Raw genomic sequence first — 22,784 nt, forward strand, 5'->3', positions numbered from 1 at the left:
GTCTGTGCGAGTCCCAGCTCAGAGCATCAGGTGATAGCACGGCGCATCATTAAACCTGCAACATGTCAGTGCAGCGCGGCTTTGAGCCTCATAAAAATGCCTTTGGCAAGAGTGACAAACAGTTGTTTAGAGATTCTCTCCGAAGTGCCAAAAATAACCCGGATGATTGCACATCATTTGTCCCTGAGTGAAACTGTAAATGATAGCTCTGCTGTGTTTCACTCGCAGTGTCTCGGTCTTGTGCACAAATGTGTGTGACACAGCGGTGTGTGTGTGTGTGTGTGTGTGTGTGTGAGCAGGTGTTGGCTGCTTCACGTCTGTGGTGACGCAGTGCTTGTGGAAACTGAGGATAAGCAGAAACACACACACTGACAGGCTTCCTGTCACACAGGCCAAGTCTCGACAGCTCAATTTGTTTTGTGGTGGGAACAAAAAATAGACTTAATTAATCTCGGTTAGATCTGATCTTGATTAAATTGTAATCTTTTCTTTCATTGATGTGTGCCTCGGGTCCTTTTCCTTTTTGGTTGAATATCAATGCAGCTCAAAATGACATCCATGCTCCCACTTTTTCCTCTCAGTGACAGCACCACACTGTGGTGACTACAAGCCCTACAACAGTTCAGTGAATCATAGATCAGGGAATAGAACCAGCACTTCACATTAATGTGTTTCCCTGGTGCCCAGTGTGTTTTCTGTTCTGCAGCTCAGTGGAGGATTGTGTGTTTCATTCACAAACGTCTTCAAACCCATCATGTCTTCTTGTTTTTTTCTCTCCTCAGGATGTGTGTGTAAAAGTAGACAGACCGGGGCCAGTCATGGAGCCTGAGCTGAACTGCAGCTCCCACTGTGATTCCCCTCTGTGCTTCATCCATGCAGGGGTCAACAGGCAGGAGGGTCTTGACATTCTGCAGAGACTATGCAGCCTCAGCACAGTAAGTTACCTCCGCTAAGAAGTCTATGTTGGTTTGTTTGTTTGTTTATTTGTAAGAAGCATTACGCAAAAATTACTTCTCCAATTTGCATCAAACTTCATGTAATGGAACATGGGCCAAGGACGACATCATTAAATTTTGGTGCAGATCTGGACAAAGGAGCAGAAGCAGGAAATGTTGTCACGTTCTTTAACATTGTGAGATATAGGTCATTTCTTCTGACATTTTCACACATTTTCCAGGGAACCTTCCAGGTAAATTGATTTAAAAACATCTTGCATATTTGGGGGACTGATATCCACCAGTGTGCACAATTTGGTGCAGCTTGTCCTCTCCTGAATTTGAGGCGTCTGTTGGGCCTTTGCAAAGGAATTCTAATTCCTCTATGTCTCTGTTACAAACACACATGCACATGCACATCTAAATCTATAAATATGGTGTACATATGATGCCTAAGGTATGAAAATGCCATGTACAAACGCATTTGTCTGTGTATTTACATACTGTATATGCACATGCACACACACAAAAAAAAACCACAGTGCTGCTGACATACCCCCAGGCTCATACATGTCCACATGTTTGCAGACAAAGCTCCATAAAACTCAGCTTTTCTGACCAGCAGAATATTTCTGACTCAGTAACAAGTCAATTAAATTACAATTACAAAGTTTATACGGCATTTTAAAAACACTTTTAAAAGTTGTTTGTGTCTACTATTTTATGTTGGTGAATTGTCTGAAGATTAAGGATGCACAGACTCAAATCAAACATATCAAATGGGTTCTAAATATACTCAAGAGGTCGGTTCAGCTGTTGGGATCTGGAGAGGTTAGTGGGAAGGACTGGCGCAGCCAAGTTTAGTATCGTCACAGTCACTGGTGCCTTTAAGAGAAGAGCGAGTGGAGATCAGCAACATGAGGCCGCGGCGCAGGAGCGTGTAATGTGACTTTCCAAATAGAAACGAAAGCAGCAGAGGCGCCGCGTCTGGAAACACAAACACACTCCTCTTCGCTCTGCAACACACAGAAGCTAGGTGAGTTATCTCTTTGATTTCAATCGTGCTTCATGTTGATCATTTATGTGTCGGTCTCTAAGTGTAGATCTTCACCCAGGGGAAAGGGGAGAGGGAGCTGTTTGTGCTTTGTTATGGTAATGAGTTATGAGACAAGATAGAATTTGAATGTACGGTTTTATTTAGTTTTAATCTCTAAACGGCCCGTCTTTATAATTGTATGTTTTACTCAACTGACATTAAAAGTGTCTGCTACAATGAAACATCCCCTTAGGACATTTAACACTGTACATCTGTTACTATTCGTGGAAGCAGTCGGCTCACGAGGAACAACTGTATTCAGCACTCATATTACAGTGCAAAGAAAAAAACATATCAGGAATGCAGCCAATTTATTCTCTAAAATCCCACCTGCCTTTCTCTCTGGATGTGTTCCCAGATATGGCGTCCGCCGGCAGTGTGTTGTCTAAGGAGCAGCTCCTCTGCCCCATCTGTCTGGATGTGTTCGACCAGCCGGTCTCCACTCCTTGCGGGCACAACTTCTGCAGAGACTGCGTACAGGGATACTGGAAGAGCGCGAATGTGTCGCAGTGCCCCATGTGCAAGCAGAAGTTCCCCCGGAGGCCCGAGCTCAAAGTGAACACCTTCATTGCGGAGGTGGCCTCCCAGTTCAAGAAGTCGTTGGAGAAAAAAGACAAAAGCGAAGCCAGCACAGGGGACCGATGTTCAGGAAACGTTTCATGTGACGTGTGCGTCGGGAAAAGAGTCAAGGCTCAGAAATCCTGCCTTGACTGTTTGGCCTCCTTCTGTGAGACTCATCTGGAGCCTCACCATGTTCTGGGCACCTTCAAAAAACACCGACTGGTCAATCCCACGATGGACATGAGAGACAGAGTGTGTGAGAAGCACGAGAAACTCCTGGAGCTCTTCTGCAGCACCGACCAGTCATACGTCTGCCAACTGTGCATCAAGAGGGACCACAAGGCACATCGCACGGTTCCCATTGAAGAGGAGAGCAGAGAAAAGAGAGCTCAGATCATGAAGGTGAACCAAGAGGTGGAAGACAGGATCCAAGGTCGACAGCAGAAAATTAGCAAAATTGACAAAACCTTTGAGCTCAGCAAAGGAAGCACAGAAAGAGAGCTTGAGGATAGTTTGCAAGTCTTCACCAAACTGCTGCAGATTGTCCAGAGAGGACAGACGGAGGTGGTGGAGGCGATCGGTGCAAAGCAGAAACAAGTTGAAAGCAGGGCCAGGGGACTCGTCGCGGAGCTGGAGCAGGAGATCGATGAGTTGAGGCGAATAAGCACAGAGCTGGATCAGCTCTCACACTCTGATGATGACTTTTACCTTCTCCAGAGCTTTCCAGCTTTTTCCGCACCACCAGCCACCAAAGACTGGTCCGACACTGACGTGGAGAGCGCTGTGTACGTGGGCACGGTGAGGAGAGCGGTCCGGAGAGTGGTCACTCAGCTGGAGGAGACCATCAAGACTGAGGTGAAGAGGCTGTGTGAGAGCGAGTTTCGGCGGGCTCAGCAGTTTGCCGTGGATGTGACTCTGGACATGGACACGGCCCATCCCAAACTGGTGCTGTCTGAGAACAGGAAGCAGGTCCATCACGGCGATGTGGCGCTGAGCCTCCCTGACAACCCCGAGAGATTCTACCCCGGTGTTAGTATTCTGGGGAAGCAGGGTTTCTCCTGTGGCAGGTTCTACTATGAGGTCCAAGTGAAAGGGAAGACGGAGTGGGATATCGGAGTCGGGCTGGAGTCCGTCAACCGAAAAGGAGGAAGTATGCTCAACCCCGAAGGAGGCTACTGGACCCTGGGGATGAGAAGGGACAAGAGCTACTGGGCGCTCAGCAGCACTCCGGTCTGCGTGCCGCTGGTCGAGAAGCCACAGAGAGTCGGGGTCTACGTGGATGTGGAGTGGGGGCAGGTCTCTTTTTACAATGCGGACTCTGCTTCCCATATTTACTCCTTCACCGGGTACTCCTTCAAGGAGAGACTCTTCCCCTACTTCAACCCACGGCGAAATCATGGTGGCATCAACTCTGCACCTCTGATTATCTCGCCTGTCAACGTCTAAAAATCATCTTGAATGCTTTCGGCTCTTTTTTTATCATTACTTCTGCCAAGGAGGTTATGTTTTTGTCTGTGTTTGTTTGTTTGTTTGTTTGTTAGTAGGATTACGTGAAAACTAGATTACTAGACAGATAACCAAGGAACTTGGTGGAAGGATCACGGAAGAAACCATTACCTTTTGGTACAGATCTCGATCAGGGGGCGGGTCCAGGATTTGTTTTTCTTTCTTACACATTTTGACATAGGGCATTATCCGACAATATAATTCCTGGATCTTGATGGAAAATATGTTAAGTACACGGATGACCACGTGCAATTTGGTGCAGATCCAGATAAAAATGTTGATCCAGTGAATTAAAATGTATTTTTCTTCAAATGGTGATTGTTGGGCCGATGTGCTTGATGATTCTTGCTCTGTTTTATTAAATAAAGTTCCGTTCACTCAAATGCACCCTGTTCACTCTTTTCTGTTTCGAGTCCACCAAAGTGAAAGTTTTAATACTAAAAAGACATATGTATAAAAACGACATGTCCGATATATCAGATGTGATTCTAAGACGTGTCCATGTGCATGTGTGTGTGTGCACAGCTGGCAGTGGAGCTCCCGAGGCGCTCGCTCTCCCCGGTGCTCAGTGCTGTGGTGTGGATGCTGCTCTCCGGTGGCATTCTGCTGGCCTTCTGCTTCCTCCTCTTCACGCTGCGCTTCAAGAACAACAGGTGCAGTAAAAATATAGAAAAACACGCAGTGTAAAAACTCTAATAATTCATTGAAGGTAAATTGTCGCATTTGTCGTGTCCCCAGGATAGTGAAGATGTCCAGTCCTAATCTGAACATCCTGACTCTGGTGGGGAGTCTCCTCACCTACAGCAGTGGCTTCCTATTTGCCGTGGATGAACGCACGCACTGGCACGGTGGAGCATCTTCGGCTGTGATCCAAGTAAGCGCTCACGCCACATCAGCCTCCGTTCTCCATCATACTGTTGGATAAATCTCCGTCATGAAATTCTGCAGCGTTTTCTCCTACTTTACAGGCTCGGACGTGGACCCTGTGTGTCGGGAGTACCCTGGTGTTCGGCCCGATTTTGGGGAAGACGTGGAGACTGTACCGGGTTTTCACCCAGCGACTGCCCGACAAGAGAGTGGTGAGGCCTGCTCTTCACTCACTCCTCCCTCCATCATGCATTCAACTTTTAGACCTTTTTTGTAACATTTGGTAAAACGTTTGAACTTTAGGCTGGGATTGTGCCGAAGCAAAGCAGACATGGGGTCTAAAATAGTATCTGTTAAAACATATAGCTGAAAATAGATATTAATAAAATCATAAATAACATAGTATGACCGACGCTTTCAGCTTCAGCTTCCTCAGTCAACACATTTTCTGTAATTTTCATATTTATTTGTTTATATTTCTTTAGTATATCTCAAAATACTTCAGTTGAAATTAAACCAATGTCGAATAAGCAAAGAGATATAAATAAATTCTGTCACATGTTTTCTATTATGCAAAAACTGGATCAACTTACACAGTGATTCTTAGTCCAATGCATCACAGTCAGAGACTCATAGTATCCACTGAGTGTTGGGAAACACAGAGGTAGCTCTCGATAAACTAAGCTTTTTTTTTTTTTATGCGATCTCTATTTGACGCTGATTTCTGTCTCAGATCATCCGAGACATCCAGCTGATGGGCTTGGTGGCTCTGTTGATCCTGGTGGACCTGCTGGTTCTCACCTTCTGGAACCTCACAGACCCCATCAGGTGTTCACGGTCTGTGGCAGCTGCTGTCAAGGTAGAATCGAACGGGGATTTTGCAAAGAATGGAAGAACAGTGTGGGGACTATTGTGTCAACTAAATATTCCGAAAATATAATCAGATTTAAAGTCATTTCTGATGCGTGTTATTTTCTGATGTAGGTGGTGGACAGAGACGTTTCCTACACATTGTCACAGATGGACTCTTGCTCTTGTGCCTACTCAGATCTATGGGCCATCATTATTGCTGTTCAGAAGGTAAGTCATGTCATACTTAACCTGCGTTAACTAAGGGATTTCAACTTGTTGCTTCACATCATCTTTGCCCATTGTCTCCTCCCTCTTTCCTCAGGGCAGTCTCCTCCTCTATGGCACTTACCTGGCTGGGTTGACCAGCAACGTCAGCCACCCTCCAGTCAACCAGTCTCCCACCATCATAACCGCCGTCACCCTGGTCACCCTCTCCTCGGCCGTGGTCATCCCTGTGTCCGTCTTCTTGCACGCTTGGCCCAACCTGGTCTACAGCACCGTGGCTGGAGCCATCTTCATGTGCACACTAGCCACTAACTGTATGCTGTTTGTGCCTCAGGTCAGAGGAAAACAAACACAAGATGCATGAGTGTGCTGAGGAAGAAAGAAACTATATTCATTTGAAATGCTTTTGAAGTTTCGTGGGAGGAATTTTATTTTTAAAGGCAGAACTATCAGACTACCCTGTCTGGAAACCGTCTGTGGATATAGACAGTTAATCAGACAGACATATGACAAAGAGACAGACGAATCATAGATACTTGTATGACTTCCCCTTCTTGTTTCGACATAACCGGTAAACGTTGTGAGTGAGTTTGGTGCCCGCTCCGCCCTATTTCTAAATGCGCCGAATCTTTCACAGGAGGGTGATTCACACAGAAAGTGTTTATGAGTCAAAATTACGTAGGCTGCGGCAAACGGATTTACGACTCTCCGGGTTTCTGCGAGTAGGTTTATGTGACGATAAAGGAATGCCTCCTCACTGGAGAGAGGAAGGAAATATCTGAACGATGAGTAACACGCTCAAGCACACCTGGTCAAACATCCCGGTGACGTTTACTTTTAACCTGTGTATCTCTACATGTTACGCCCTGAGCAGGTCGCTATCATATAAGGAATGACAATAAAGGAGAAGTTCAGCTCTACTTTGGCTGAGCTCCACATGTACACCAGCGCCCACTGATTTCATTACTCATGCACATCAATTGAGTTAAACCAGCACAACACTTCCACACTAACAGTGTAAAGCCCGTCCTGACTGCAAATCTGGGACCAACCCTAGAGTACTTAAAGTGAGAAAGGAGACAACAAGTTGACTCAGTAAGCAACCAATAGCAATAAGAAAAGGAAACCAGTTCACCCCACGTATGTAATACATGTACCAGGATGTTTTTCTGCTATCAGCTCACTCTTCAGGGCGGAGAAGGCAGAAAAAGCAAGCCTAGAAATTAAAAGCGAAAGAAAATAGTCCCATGGCAAGAGCAGCAAGTGGCCCACTGGTGCTCTGCAGGGAAACAAATATAACTACATTATAATTCATACAGATTTTCCAAGACTAAACTTTAAAATACCAGGCACAACTATTTACTGTCCTGCTGACAACCAGCGCTGCCTTCAACCCTGCAGGTAAACAAACCTGAAGTACACAAGAACGATAAATCTCCCACAACATAACACACGGAAAACAGTGTTCCCTGCACGCCAGAATGGAATGAGGTGTGCGCCTAAACGACCTGCAAACAGCCCTGCATCTATACCTCTTACTACTTGTCCTCCTCCCTGCTTTCTGTTTTTTTTTTTATCTCACTGCTGCCTGCCATGTTTAGCTGACGATCTGTGCATTCTTTAACGCCTCCAAACCTTCTTAAACAGCTGACCCAGTGGCGGCAGTTTGAAGAGGATCAGAACAACCCGGGTCAGATGGCGAAGTATTTCAGCAGCCCCAGTAAGAGCCAGCCGTCTGCGTACAGCCAGGATGAGATCTACTACCTGCTGGGAGAGAACAACTCCATGAAAAAACTCCTCAATGAGGTACTGCAGCAGTTCTTATCTGCGTCTTAACAAGAAGGAATCAGAAATTTACAGAATTTCTATGAGCATGTCGATGTTTTTCTCAAAATGCAACAACAACGATTTTTTTTTTTGGCAGCTATTGGCAACTACACTTCTCTTTAACATTATTGCTGGTGGTGTCTGCCATTAGAAAGCACAGTCAGATATATTGATGCTCAGTCATACTCGTGGTAAAGTTCATCTGTCCGTCAATCCACCACTTTGGTCCCAATCTCGGAGCCCATTGGCTGTCATCTGACATGCAGGGTTTGTTGATAGAGATCTCATTGGTTCAGACTGAAATATCAGCAGCTGCTATATGGATTGCCATTGAATGTTTTCCAGTTAGTGACCAAATGCAAAACTACATGCAAAAACCAGTTGTACTCCCATTGACCTCGGCTGTTCCTTACATTTAGTGCTACTCATTCAGACATAGCCTTTTCATATGAGATAGACTGAAGGGCTTGTTGGTTTCAATAGCATTACAAAAGTTGTTAATTTGAAAAAAAATTCTATATCTAAATACTTTTTTTGTGTTTATAATTTTTAGAAAAACGCTGTGATTGACAGCCTCCAGGAGCAGGTGGGCAACGCCAAGGACAAACTACTGCGCCTCATGTCAGCCAGCCAGTCGGGCGAGGACCAGAACATGGACTCCTCTGCCACCAACCTCAACTCCTCCTCCACTCAGACCACGGAGCTTCAGTCCGACGGCCCGTCTTCTTCTTCTCTACCTCAGAGAGTCGCTAAATCTCAACTCTCACCTCCTCACCTCACTGCTGCTGCTGTTTCGTCTCCTGCCGTTACGCTGTTGCCAGAGCGTCCCGCTGCTCCGAACTCCTCGAACCCCAGGACGGCTTCCTCCCCGCTCCCTCACGATGTGTATACGGATGAAAATCTAAAGAGTGTGTCGATCCATGGCTCTACAGACAAAGACACGAGAACAGGGGGGGATCTCAAACAGCCCGTGTCCCTCCCGTCCTCTGCAATACCTCGGACAGCAGAGCAGACCGTCGACTTTGTCACGTCCCTACAGGGCCGTAGAGGGTTGCACCCATTTCCAGTTGAAACTTTTAGCAACTATTGTGGCCAGGCATCTCAGCTGAGGCCGACTGGCTTTGTGAGCAGTGAGCAGTTGCAGGAGATCCTACATGAGCTCAGTCTGGATGCGGTCTTGGAAGGCGCACTGAGATCTCCCAGTCAAACAGCCAGGACGCCCTCTGAGTCAAAATTCTCTGCACTCTCGCCGCTGTCCCTGCGGACGCCACGCTCCCCTCATCCGCCCGTCCTCTTCCGTTACCCCAGCATCTCCCCGTACGCCATGAGAAAACGTCGGCCACCGTTCAACTCTTCCAGAAGAGGTTTGACGCCTCCCTGCTTCTACACCGGTTGTGGGAAGATAAAGGAAAAGTGTGAACGCCAACATCCAGGTGGGAACCATGACAAGGCGACTGTGGATGGGACCTTCCTCCAGGTCCACAACAGTGACCTTGGGCTGCAGGAGGAGGACGAGGAGGAGGAGGCAGAAAGCCATAAAGCCCAAAGAAAGAGTCGGAGGAGTGTTTCGAGGTGTCACAGATGTTCAGCGTTGCGCTGCACAGAAAACGATCACACAGATCCACCTGATGTGGAGGCAGGTGGGGATAATGAGCAGCACCACAGACACATTAGAGACTCCTGTGGGTACTGGGACTCAGACTCCAGCAGCTCAACAGACTACTGTTACTACCATCGTCCGTACTGCGACTCCTGCCTGCAGCGGGGCTCGCTCCTCTCCTCCTCGGACTCCTCGGACTCCTCGGACAGCGAGTACGAAAGCTTCGCCAGCCTGTACCGCTCCTCGCACCCTGTGGTGTTCAAAGAAGACCTCAAACCCACCTTTGTATGAGAACGGGTTCACTGCACTTTACAGGGCCATGCCTTTTTACCATTGGAATTCATGTCGTAAATTTTATTAAACATATGGCAAATGCGTATCTTATATAATTTGAGTGAATATGTTCTGCTGTTTACTTTTTAAAATATGAATTATGGTCTTATTTGTATATTTCTGCTGTCCCATGAAACCCTTTCATTCCAAAACTGTCTTAACCCTAGAACACTAACGTGAAATTAGTAACACCATCACTAACGCCGGGTTAATTTTACCTGATATAATATACCTGATAAAAAATACTTCTCAACAAAATATATTAATGTACCACAATACATGGCAATTTGAAGTACTCTTCTTTTATTTTCGTGGATATAACATCTCATAAAACGGAAGAAAAGGTATCATGAGGGACCCTATAAAAAGGCTCTAAATTTAGTAAAAAATTAGGGGGTCGTTAAAGAAAAAAAAAAAAAAGAAAAAAAATGGAGCTGGGAGCTTGTTCTTCGGTCCAGCCGTTCTTGGGACATGTCCGGTGAAGGCACAGTCTCCATGCATCATTTACAACTTATTTTATATTCAACAAATATTGTACCCTCTATCACTAATGCCAAAAATTACCCAAACACGTATAAAAAACAAGATTGGGAGCAGTGAAACAAGCCGACCTTCTATGACGTCAGTGAAAAGACTGAAGCTACCCAAGGACCCACACCACTCAGTTAGCAGCAACACAATGAAAAAATCCCTTGACCACACTCATCTGGGTTAGCTAAAAGCTAAATGAAAGGTTTTCACGTGATAGTTATTAGCTATGTTATATTTATTTTAATATTTATTAGCGGTTGTTTTGGGAGTACAGAGTCATTTTCTGTCTCTTTTATTGTTTCTCACTGTAAAATGTGTTAATGAAAATGTTGCACTGCCATTTTGTTGCATAATCTGCATTTTGTTGTTTACTTTAAGTTTTAAAGGCCCTTCGTTGTCTGTACAACACAACACTTGTTGTCAATTGCTTCCCATCAACAGCTGGTTTACGGGACACCGCACGCTATCAGAGGAACTGGTGTAAACAGGTCACTGCTACATTTCTACACTTTTCCCAGTACCATTGTATTGTTTATAATCCTTCAGATCCTCAAATCATCACCGGTTTTCTCTAGAGAAAGACCACATCACTTCATATTCATGCTGCATTTTCACCTCTTTTAATACGACATATAACAGGGAAGAAAACTAGTTCACCCCAAGGGCAATACTTTAATACTATTTAATACTATAATACAAAAATGTACTGCATAAATTAGAGACAGACAAACAGAAAGTGATTTAAATTGTTGGTCTGGCATTAAGCAGGATTAGTCTGTCGGGGGGACAAAAAGGAGACTCTCTTAATGTTAATCTTAATCATTACCAAAATACTTCCTAAAGACAGATTCTGGAGTTTTATTATATCTCTCCAGCACAGACAGAATCAGAACCCAGCTCCCCCTGTTATTTAAAATGTCTCTTTCCAAATGTACCCATCTCTTTATCTCCCTCTCGCCCACTATCTTCTCTCTGTATTTTTATTTTTTCCCTTCATCTAATGGGAAAACGTGAGTATGCCTGGGGAGATGCTGTGAAAGCAGCATCTTGCGTTACTTCAGCTCAGCTGCCTGATTTTGAGACGCTGTTTCTCTCTATTCTGCATGTGAACCATTGAGGGGCAGCCTGGGAGAAATTCCCTTTGATAAAGAGCAGAGTATTAATAAACCCCACAAAAGACTGACTACCAGCATCTTTCTGGAGAGGGAACTACTTTCCTGCCAAGTCCAGATAAGTGACCTGCATTCTGTCTCAGATCAGGGAACAGTGGAGCAAATGTAGAATTGTGGAATAAAAATAGTTTATCATACTAATAAATCTTTCTCCAAGTAACACAACAGACATTCCACACTTATTGCAAAAAGAGAAATAGATGGAGATTAGTTCCAATAGACTTCACCCCAAATGGATTTAGGTCATTAGAGACGCACAAACGATTTCTAATAAGTCATTCTTTGTACTGGGTCAAGTTGTAAGTGGTTTTATTAGTAGTAAATAAATCATCTGCTAATGCTTTGCTGTTCACTGAAAAACCATTGACATGAAATTTTTTTGGATGGGAACCAGATTGCAAAAATCTCAGTGTCTAATTTATGCAAAGAGCCGTTTAGGATTGGGAGCAAAAGTCAAATATTAACAACTTGGTAAGCGTTTATTCATGGCTCATCGACATTTATAACAGAGGCAGAAACACTAACATTTTGCCAAGAACAAAAAAAAAATAGCTTGGATCAACTGATATTAATCTAAAGCGTTAGTACAGGTTCAACGTTCAAGGTCTAGCTGTCCATATACCATACCACAAACATAACATGGAGAGAAACAGAAAATGGCATTGGTAATTTAAACTGTGCAGGATACCATCAAACGCACCATTTAGTCCTATATTCTAAAATTTGAAGGCAAACAAATTGCATATAGTGTTGCCTTAAAGGGATAGTCCATAAAAAAAAAAACGTATTGGCTCATTATCTATTCAGCCCTGTGCCGTTGGAGGGGTGGGTGAAGTGTTTGAGTCCACAAAACACTTCTGGAGTTTCAGGGGAAAACAGCCTTGCAGCCAAATCAAATATAATGATCACTACTTTTTTTATTTAGACCAAACACATGTCATTTCGAGTCAAATTTATAGTTTTTTACATTCTAAGAAATGGTCCCGAGTTACTTCAATTGTATTAGATTTGGCTGCGACGCTGTTTACCCTGGAACTCAAAAAGTATTTTGTGGACTGCAACACTTCACCCAGCCCTCCACCAGCAGAGTGGTGAGTAGATAATGAGTGCATTTTCATTTTACGGTGGACTATCCCTTTAAATTGTGCGGAAGACCTTGACATGTTCAAGGGACAGTCACCATCTTGTCCTATATTCTAAAAGTATAATGTAGTAAAAGTTGCATATAGTGTTGCTTTTAGAGCCCATCGATAAAGATGTAAAGATCAAACTGGGGCAGGTTAGAGAGCTGCTGTGACGGGGCAGCCATGCACATACTCCCACGTACATGATCATGACTTATATGAGTTTAAAAGTGTTGAGGAGGGAGGGGGGGGGGGTACTTGTGGGACTAACATAGCAACAGTGCTGCATGAGCACCGGTGCACTGTGACAGCTGGGGCCGCCTGAACTGACAGGCCGCTCCTGGAGCTCCAATTGGCCGACGGAGTCATCAATCCCGGGTGCAGGCCCGTCCCTTGTCCCTGTCGCGGCACTGGGGAAAAAGCCTCAGAAGTCACGAGGGCGGTGCCAAGCAAATTGTGCCATGTGGTGCTGGAGAGCGGCGTTCCTATTGACTCAGAGCAATCCGGGCGACGCCCATTGGTGAAGGAAAGCCTCCCTGATTGGCTGAACTGGCCACCCCAGATTCGACGTTTGTGCGTTCACAGATTTTCCTATTCTCCGTCGCGGGTTACGTCAGCAGCGTGAACCTCCTCCCTCGACGGCGGAGCTATCCTTGTGGCCTCGTACGGAAGTAGCGTAGTTTATGTGCGCCGCGACAAAGACTGCGAGACCGAAACCTATGGGGAAGGAATAAAAAAAGAAATCGGGTATCGTCGCACTGTTCGTCCAGAGTCCGTCGTTTTATGTGGAGCTCGCTGCCCCGGGGGCCTCGGTGAAGAAGCCGAAATAAGACGGCGGCAGAGCGGGTTGTGGAGCCAGCGTGAAGCCGCCGAAGAAGACCGTGTCCACTGGCAGATTTTCCGTTGGAGCGTCTGTAGGCTAGCATATATAGCGAAGGAGCCGCCATGGCAGCCGGATCATTGAGCCTCCACATCGGGATATGAAGAGGAGCCGCATGTGTCCCAGAATCGTCACGTAAACGCCTCATTTATCCGCGATTTTTCCGAACTCAGCCCCGCTTCATCTTTTCTGAAACTGATTCAGCCTCCAGAAGGAAAAATCGCAGTCGGGTTTTATCCGGGGGGCCACAGGGAGAGGCCAGATCCATGACTATTTCAGTCGGAGACGTGTCTGCTAAGGCCCGCTGAGAAAAACCTGGAATATAAAGAGGAGACGATGCTCTGATCGACCGCTGCTGGGACAGAACAGGGTCGTTTTATTAGGAACCAGTGGGATAAAGGGGTCTCTTTCTGTCTGGCCACCCTGTGCATTACTGTGACATTATTCATTTACTGGCAGTCCTCCTTTGGATGAGAAGGGTCTGCGAATCGATCAGCCCCGCCGCTTAAGCAAGTCACAGTCTCCAGGAGGTCGAGAGAAACGTATCGGGGATTTCGATCATGTCGGGTCGGCCCAGGACCACATCCTTCGCGGAGAGCTGCAAACCAGTGCCGCAGCCCTCCGCTTTCGGCAGCATGAAAGTCAGCAGTAAGTACACCTCTAGTAGCCTCCCCCTCTCTGCATGCACCAGGCCCCAGTGTGGGCTACATGTCCCCCCTCACTCAAATGTGTTAGCTTTAGCACTGCTGCATGTCTGTATCAGTGTCTGAGATTGGCCGGTGCTCACAGCTCGCCCACACCGCCTGGTCCCCGGGGGCCACACCGCCTGCTTCGGGGTGAGCAGGCCGCACCGGGCAGTGCCGTGGCCGGGAGGGAAGGCAGCACCGGCTCCGGCCTAGATCCCACAAGGCAAGCCGCTTTCTTCGCCCGCAGAATGCGGTCGGATCACCACACAGTTCAGCCTTGATCGGATCTCACGGCGGTGTTGCTACACATCGCCGACCATATGCGTAATAAGGTTAAAGCGATAGGGCCGGTCTGTTACGCAACTGTCAGAGCGGAAGGTGCGCCCATAGTTGACTCGGGGGGAAACTGATCCCGGAGAGGGCCGGTTCTGTGCTGATCCTACTCGCTGTGTGTCGAAATCGGACGTCTGTCCGGGAGTGTGACACAACCATACCCCGTGTCATGAAGCGGCACCGAGGCAAGAGGCCGGTTATAGCCTGGCTGCAGAGATGGAGCCACGAGACCGCCCAGGCCTGTACCTGCTGAATAAGGGAGGCTGCCGTGTTGGTCCACACACAAATCTATTTAAATGTCTCCCCCTCGTGACATCCCTGTTACCCGTCCCTGTTTCACTCATTCACCTGACCGTTCATGTTGGATATTCAAATGTCTCCCTTTTCTAAACTTACCGGATTTGATCACAGGGTGTGTATGTGTGGATGTCATAGACTGCAGATACTGTAAGTTCACGTTAGGGCTATATATATATCATATTAGCTGCAAAGGGCCCATAAAGATACACAGATTCAAATGTTATTATCGTCAATATTGATAATTATCGCGAGACATGTCACATTTATGTTTAAAACCAGATTTTTTTGCTCCTGAGTGAATGTTGAGGTTTTAAACTCCTTGAGACAAAAAAACGAAGTATTTTACAAATCCGAGGTAGATCAGTTGTTTGTTGTAACTCCTAGTTCTGCTTACACAATGCACAATCAATATATATTGCTATTTATTGAACCCTTATTATATTGCTATCGATCAAAGTCGTATTCCGTTAGGTGGTGATTTTGTTGCTCAGCCCCAATTCAATTTATTAAAACCGACTTAATTTAGTTTCGTATATGGAAATATGAAATTTCGAAGTTTATCTTATAATAATGGTCAAATGTGAGTTTATTAGCCGGTTCTAGCTTAGCAGAATGAATCATTTACTGTTAAATCCACAGTATTAATGACTAATGACTGTCCTGTCTCGACACATCTACCTACCTAGCCTCACCACTCTTATCTTGCAATGCAGACACATCTTGGGTGTGTGTTTGGAAAAAGTGAGGCTGTCATGATGTGTGTTAGTGGGGTGAGGCCTGAGGCTGAGGCTCTTTTCTGGGCCTTGGCACTGAAAACCACTTAGCGGACCAGGGTGCACGCACGCACTCACGCACAGAAGCACTCCCAGCCCTAACCCAATACTTCTCCTGCCCCCGATATGGGTGTTGAAGCTTTGGTGTGCTCCTGTCAGCGTGGATCCTTCATGGGGATGTTATAAAAGGCTATTCCCCGTACAAAGTGTTGTGCCGGTCAGTAAGTTGGCTAAACTGAGATGTGAGAGTCTCTGGCCTAATTATTGTGTAGATATAATCTACTGAATAAGCTCCAGAATGCGAGACTAACCTTGTGGACTTAACATTGCACCAGTTTTACACCGGACAATTTTGCCTTAGTTTCTTAACCTGAAAATATTGTTTTCTACAAGAGGCTCATCTGGTAGGTCGATACATCGTTATCAGTCAGTGAAGTCTATAATGGGATCGTCCAATTAAATAGGTGTTAAATAATCTTATTCCTACACGCAGGTGGTATTCAGTCCCCTAGAGAAAAGTAGAGGATGTGATGGCTCAGGAGCTTTCTGTGGTAAAGTGTATACAAACCATATATTGTATATTTCACACAACAAAATAGAGATTGTGACATCACGCAAGAAGCTGTTTACAGAAACTGAATTTTTAAAGGGAAAAGTCTGCTCATTTTCAGCTCTTATTTTGTTTGCTCACTGAACACATCATGAAGATTATTTGTGTTCAAAAAAAAAAAAACTACTTTGGGGAACTTATATTGGTGGGTTCCTGGCTGTTTCTATCATTCATCTTCATTTGGTCTTCACAGTTTGTTACAATAGGTCCAATGCAAATCTAATCAGACAATTCTGTGCCATTCATGCCTGTGAAGTTGCCATTTAATCAACCTGAAAATGACTCTAATAATATACTTTACTTATAAAAACAGAATAACTTTGCATGGCAAACCAATTTATTGGTTTGAATGAAAACAAAAGAAATCCCTCGTTTAACTTTTCACCATCACTGCTTTTGTTCGTATTTTCTGTAACCAAGCAACCAGCTGCAGAGTAGACGATCTGCTTCCTGTTTGCAACAGCAAGCACAGTGTACTTGAATGGTCACGGGGTATGAGTCTTCAGGTGCGTTACCTAAAACGCTAATTTTAGACAGAGATAATTTTAGTTTCAAGCGCAGAATTAAAACAGAAAACACATTAATACGGATGTAGCCACAGAGTGAAGTGGTTAAGCAACAATATTTAAACACAATCCATTTAAATTGTGGTAAGGACTGGGACAAAGGGTGCTAGTTGAAATTATCAGACCACTCCTGTTTGTTGTCCAGCTGATGAACATGATTCAGGAACTGTTTTGATGGTTGCTGAAGAGTCTGACACTGATCCTCGAGGTTTGTGGGTAGACATGTGTCCATAATAAAAGCAGCTGCACTTGTTGACTTGAATGAAACATGTGATGTAGGACTGGGTGAAGCAACCCCTCAATGTAGTGTGAGTAACATAGTATGATACTTGATATAGGCTTTCGTTATTGTAACATTATCATATATCGTCTTATTCTGGACTTAAATGTTGAAGGACACAGGTTTTGGGGCTGTCTTTGTGCTTCTGAGTGAAATGTCAGGAACTGCCCTTTACCTCTGGCTAATTAAATTCAGAAATGGTTCTAAATATAGATTTAGATGCAATGTATCTCTGACCTTTTTATTTGTATTTAATTGCAGCATCAACACAGCCAATAATTAATCTTATCGGCCCAAAAAAAAAGAAGAAAGAAAATTACCCCTTTACAAATTCTTACAGATAAAGGCAGTGTCTTCAATTTGCTTGTTTTGTGAGAAAAATTATTCTAGTGTTAAAGTTGCCATGTTTTCTGTTAACCCACATCCACATTACACACGCACTGCTACGAACACACACACTGTGAATAACTTGGCTGGTGATCTCAAGCAGCTGGAGCCAGTGTGTTCTGGAGAGAATACTCTTACCCCTCCCACACAGGCAGACGGAAACACACAAACACACACACACACACGTACATATACATGCATACATTCACACGCTCACATGAGCACCCTTGGGTTTTGTTTTTTTGGGGTGAGGCAGCTGGCCAAGAACAATAAGTGTCTTGTTTAGCATTTCAAAGCTCCGGCTCTCTCTCCCTCCCAAATGATGATAGAAACAAAATGAACCAATTACGCTCTCTGATCCCTCTTGAAACGTCTGGACTCACCGACAATTAGTGAAGAATCTCTCTCACAAAAGATTTAAAGGAAAGCTGCATGTGGAGATAAAGAGACACGAGGAGATGATCAGTCTCTGGGTGTAGTCAATGTGGTGGCAGCACTGGCAAGCCACGTCTCTGCAGGCTCCACACCACTCTGATAATTAAAAATCCATGCATCCATGTCATGTCAAGTCAATGATACACTCATACCATTATGTCTCGATTTAAGCGCTGCTCAGCCAAGCCTGACATGTATCAGCGGTGACATTCCTGTGATGTTCCAACAATGAAGTAGATTATCTAATCGGCATCACAATAGTAGTGGAACATTTCACGGGTGAGTGTGTGCATACCTGCACGCATCAAGGTAATGCATTTGCACTTCTGCTTGTGTTGCACTCTGTTTTGCTGGTGAGGAATTTTGCAAATCTCTTCATACATTCTTCACAGATGCCACTTTGACCTGCAGTCCACAGCTGTTGAGAAACAGGTTGAAAGCCTGTGATTGTATCCGACCCATAATAAACCAATGAAAGAAAATTGCTCCTTATAGAATTCAACATGCAAATGTGTAGAAAAGATTTGAAGATATGGACCTGAAATGCTTCTGCTAACATCTTAGAGTTTCAGCAGAAAACTGTCCATGTGCAACATTGAAGAAATAAGCACCCAACCACATTTCAGATTAAAACAGTCATAAGGAGAATTTCAGGACATCATTCAACATTTTATTTACCCTCATACAAGCCTATAATCAATTTACTTTATATGATCACTGATCAGTTTTCCTCATTTTGTTTCGTAGAAAAACGTGCCGACACCTTTTTGTACCACAGACAAAACTGCTTAGTTTGTGTAAGTACATCCAAACCCCACATGTGTTCTGTCACTGCTCAACAATGGTGTGGTTTGGACATTAGCTGTGTTCTGTTGTGGCCTGAACTAGCCGGGTGACCCGAATTAACTATTGGTGCCTCTGGCTAAAGGTCCCAGCAGCTTTCTCCCTGCTCGCACTTCCAGTCGAGTAATACGCCGTACGTACATTAAATCGTGCTGATTTGTCACGCTAGTTCTATTGTTGTGACAGGCTGATCGATAAACCATGGCAACGATTCAATGATTCATTTCAATTTTGGTTGACTTTTGTGTGAAGATAATCCTTCACTGGTTGTGTTTGTGACAATTTTCCCTATCTGTATAAAAATGAAAGGAAATCTTTGAAGATTATGAAAATGATTTTCCAGCTTCAGCAGATTAGTGTGTGAAAGGTCACACTTCACACGACCGCATCATCAGTCACCCACCCACCAGGCAAAAAATATTTATTTTTGGATTGCCTGGTCAATCCTTATTTCCTTATAGTCTCACACAGGACTTCGCTGTGGGCTGTGTATGTGTGCATATACAGACTTTTCTCACAGCTAGAGGAAGTACAGAGGCGTCATAGAAAAGTCGGTTCTGGAATATTTTGTTAGTCATATTTTTGTCTCTCTCTCTCTCTCTCTCTCTCTCTCTTAGAAAGTCTATTTCAGTCTTTTTGGAATCCGTCTTCAGTTTCTCTTTCTAGACATCGTCCTGGAGAGTAAAATTTAGTGTCTACCCGACCAGAGCATGTTGGGACCCACCAGGATCTGACTGTTGGATTGGACAAAAAATTTAAAATTATTTGCAGGGTTTGGGCTATCTACTTGATCTTGGATCGGCCTCTTAAAAAAACTAAACAAATGCCTGTTGGCTTCAGGTCAGGCTGGGTTAGTTAAGCCTCTTTATCGCAAACCCTACACCTTTCTCTCACCCTTATTTGCCTCATTCTTTGAACATAATCATGTTAACTTAGGGGTTTTGTATGGTTCTGGGTTTGATACTGAAAGATATTTATTTACTTTTGTCAATGTGTGAAACTGTGTGTGTTGACGAAAGCACTGTGTGTCCAAATCAATGCACCGGCTTCAAAACAAGCCCAGCCAATTGGTATGAAAATGGATCAGACCAGTAAACCTCTGAGTTTGTGTCTCAGACAAAAGATTGACTTAGTTTCTAGTGTTAAATATGAACCATGGATGTTTATTTAACCATGTTGTGATGTGTGTCGGTGTTGAAACTCACACACACTCTGATTGTATACTGGGAGTTGCCAGAAGTCGGCGAGATGATCACACGTGTCCTCTGTGAAGGTGGTCTGCTACCACAGCTTGATGCATAACATTTCCTTTAAATAACACCATGCCACGGTTATTAAGCAGCACTAATCCACTTATCATCATGAGTGTGGGCTGTTGACAAATGTGTTTCACCTCTGTCTCAGGAACTCACCTAAATTTGATCATGCAACGCTGTTCTGCAGCTGTTTGTGTAGAGGAGATGTACACTAATATGACACGAGTCCCTCCAGTAGGGATATTGATTTAGAGGGGATGCAGGTGGTGTTCTGAGGATTTGTCGCATAGTGTGGTGGATGCTTGGCCTATAGCCTCCATTACACAGCCTGTTCAACATTAAAATGTTGTGCCTTAATTCCGCCTCACTGTTCCTTGTAAAAGATACAATCGTGGAATGGGGGTCATAGCTGTTCTGCCTGTATGCCAGTAGTGGAAGTGGTCACAGAGCCGAATGGATGGCTGTGTATAAGGGAGAGCTGGGTGGAGACATTGCATCACACTTTTGATTCAGGGTTGCTGAACCCTAACCCTCTATATATTGTAGATGGTGAGTTTGTCTTGTTTGTATGTATCAAGAAAGTTAGCCGAACTTTATACTAATCCCAATTTGATGCATTGATTTGCAGAAATGCACCAATGCTTTCTGATATACAAAATGTAAGATCTGTTGTGTCAGGAGGTCAATGCAATGAATTGAAGTATTTCTCTTAAGATAAAAAGTTGCATAAGTTTTATTTCCTTTATAAATACTAAAGTTTTCTCACCACAAACAATCTTCAATCTTATTTCAGTATTTGTTTGAGACATATTTGGAGCTTAGATGCTCTGTATCAGCTCAGAAATGAGTCACATTCAGTCAACCAGTCAGCTGGGAGCAGATTAGTACAACAGCTGCAGGAAGCATTGCTTGAACCAGTGGGGTTTAAACTGGCTGGATCTATAGAAGGAGGCCATATTGTTCTGGTTGTCTCACCCAAGACATTTGACAGCAGAGAAGGTCAACTGTCAAATTTCGTCATTAGAAGCAGCAGTTTGGCTCTGGGAAAGTATTCAACTTGTCTGTTTAGATCTGTTTAGACCACTACCTTGTTCTGAGCATCTGCTTTTTTTCTATCTCTCCATTTTTAGGGGATAAGGATGGAAGCAAGGTAACAACAGTTGTGGCCACTCCGGGCCAAGGCCCAGATCGGCCACAGGAGGTGAGCTACACAGACACCAAGGTCATTGGCAACGGCTCGTTCGGCGTCGTCTACCAGGCTAAGCTCTGCGACTCCGGAGAGCTGGTGGCCATCAAGAAGGTCCTGCAAGACAAGAGGTTTAAGGTAAAGAACAAGCACTCACACAATCCACATTATCTTTCAGCTTACTCAACATTGTCACTCGTCAATAACAGATAAGAAAAGGACAGAGAAAAGCAGCATGTTACATTGTTATGTAACCAGAATGGAAATTTGTTCAATCAATGGAGGTGACTGAGTAACTGTGAGAGACATGAGTGATCTTTCACAAGAACAGTGAGATCAGAGAATCTGCAGAACAAAAGGAGCTCAGATCCTTTCTATTGACACATTCATACTGAGATGAGTGTATTTTCTTCACGGGTGTTTGTGTGTTGTAGTGGTAGGAAGGTCTCCTCATCCAAAAACAAACATGAACCCATTAACTCATCTGTCAGATTTGGTTTTGAGGAAATATTTCCTACCAAGCAAAGCTCCGCTGGAATCCTACTCTTGGTCTTTGAATAGATTTGACTGATGGCCTTGTTGTCCCTCGGCTGGGGCGACATTGTCTTTGTCCCTTTGGTCAGTGGGGGGGTGGGGGGGCTACCGCCGGTTTTACCGCTGCTGTTTTCCAGCTGCTGTTTTCCAGCTCATAGATAAAAGAATTGAGTGTTCAAAGCCTGCAGGACAGCTGTTAAGATTCTCATTAAGTTTTAAAGGCTTAAGGTTTAGAGGAGCCCAACATGATTGGGCTAAGGTGAAACAGGATTTGTATATATTATTGAATAAGGTCCAGTTAAAACCTTTTTTCCACTGGTCGAAAAACTATCCTCTGGCTTTTGTCTTGAATGGATGCAATGCATGCAATCCTCATTCCGTGGGTCAAAAGACTTCTTTACTCACACTTTTTGGCACGTGTCCCCTTATTTGAAAACTATATATCTCGTTTTTTGTAATGAACAAGTATTAAGCCGTTTTCAGACATGATCCCCCACATTTTTAAGGCGAGAGGTGGAGCAGCCGGGTGCAGCAGACAGAAGCAGGAAGTGACGTATTAACTCCGCTGCGTAAATCACATGATTTTCTTGACAGCTCTTATCACCACAAACTCTTTACACAATATTCATCGACGTCTTCTACGTTTGATTTATTTCTTATTTTTGCTGGTTGAATTTTTGCATCTGTCGCACTTGAGAAGCGTCATCAACTCCACCACTCGCCAGTGGTTGAGGTTTGAGAACCGAATGCGTTTTTTAATGGAGAAGCCTAGTAGGATCCAGTTGCTGTAGAACAAAGCTATTTTTTTATGAACAGTATGCCCCGAGTTGCACTGATCTCACCACACATTAGTTAATTCTCAGTTAATATCACTGTGTGCCATGGCTTTTAATGAACAGGGCACACAGTCGAGATAATGCAATACAATGTGTGACTGTAATGGATCCACATGTGGTTTGAAAAACCTAGATAACCTGCTTTATATTTGCACAGTTTCTGTTTGTACACATATTTCAAGCTCAGAGAACAAAAACTGATGAGGTCAAACGTTTGCCTATTTGTATATTCTTAACAAATTTCTTCAGT

The 22,784-nt window shown here is 44.3% G+C and overlaps 3 protein-coding genes across 6 annotated transcripts in view; all 3 read left to right on the top strand.

Moving 5' to 3' along the window:
* The first annotated feature begins 798 nt into the window (after nt 1-798).
* On the top strand, nt 799-10,842 carry gpr156 (G protein-coupled receptor 156). Its single transcript, XM_062401856.1, has 9 exons — nt 799-935; nt 4,624-4,751; nt 4,837-4,972; nt 5,067-5,177; nt 5,699-5,824; nt 5,950-6,045; nt 6,140-6,376; nt 7,690-7,848; nt 8,423-10,842. The coding sequence occupies exons 1-9, from the start codon at nt 819-821 to the stop codon at nt 9,758-9,760; spliced, it is 2,448 nt and encodes an 815-aa protein (XP_062257840.1). The 5' UTR covers nt 799-818; the 3' UTR covers nt 9,761-10,842.
* On the top strand, nt 1,658-4,466 carry LOC133966854 (E3 ubiquitin-protein ligase TRIM21-like). Its single transcript, XM_062401898.1, has 2 exons — nt 1,658-1,971; nt 2,390-4,466. The coding sequence occupies exon 2, from the start codon at nt 2,392-2,394 to the stop codon at nt 4,036-4,038; it is 1,647 nt and encodes a 548-aa protein (XP_062257882.1). The 5' UTR covers nt 1,658-1,971; nt 2,390-2,391; the 3' UTR covers nt 4,039-4,466.
* Nucleotides 10,843-13,298: 2,456 nt separating the features above from the next.
* The window catches only part of gsk3ba (glycogen synthase kinase 3 beta, genome duplicate a), a 28,174-nt gene continuing 18,688 nt past the window's right edge, over nt 13,299-22,784 (top strand). For 2 of the 4 annotated variants that reach the window (XM_062402335.1, XM_062402337.1), the window contains exons 1-2: nt 13,299-14,157; nt 21,109-21,302. In XM_062402335.1, coding sequence (XP_062258319.1) covers nt 14,070-14,157; nt 21,109-21,302 — 282 coding nt within the window. In that variant the 5' untranslated portion in view covers nt 13,299-14,069. The remainder of the gene's footprint in view (nt 14,158-21,108; nt 21,303-22,784) is intronic. The other 2 variants (XM_062402336.1, XM_062402338.1) reach the window with 1 other exon arrangement.

This window comes from Platichthys flesus, chromosome 13 (genome assembly GCF_949316205.1).
Source record: "Platichthys flesus chromosome 13, fPlaFle2.1, whole genome shotgun sequence".
NCBI classification, from domain to species: Eukaryota; Metazoa; Chordata; class Actinopteri; order Pleuronectiformes; family Pleuronectidae; genus Platichthys; species Platichthys flesus.

Excerpts from the sequence above, each read along its gene's own strand:
- gpr156 (XM_062401856.1), top strand. The coding sequence starts at position 819 with ATGGAGCCTGAGCTGAACTGCAGCTCCCACTGTGATTCCCCTCTGTGC. Across the intron at positions 5,825-5,949 it reads CTGTGGCAGCTGCTGTCAAG|GTGGTGGACAGAGACGTTTC; the intron begins GTAGAATCGAAC and ends TTTCTGATGTAG. Across the intron at positions 7,849-8,422 it reads TGAAAAAACTCCTCAATGAG|AAAAACGCTGTGATTGACAG; the intron begins GTACTGCAGCAG and ends TATAATTTTTAG.
- LOC133966854 (XM_062401898.1), top strand. The coding sequence starts at position 2,392 with ATGGCGTCCGCCGGCAGTGTGTTGTCTAAGGAGCAGCTCCTCTGCCCC.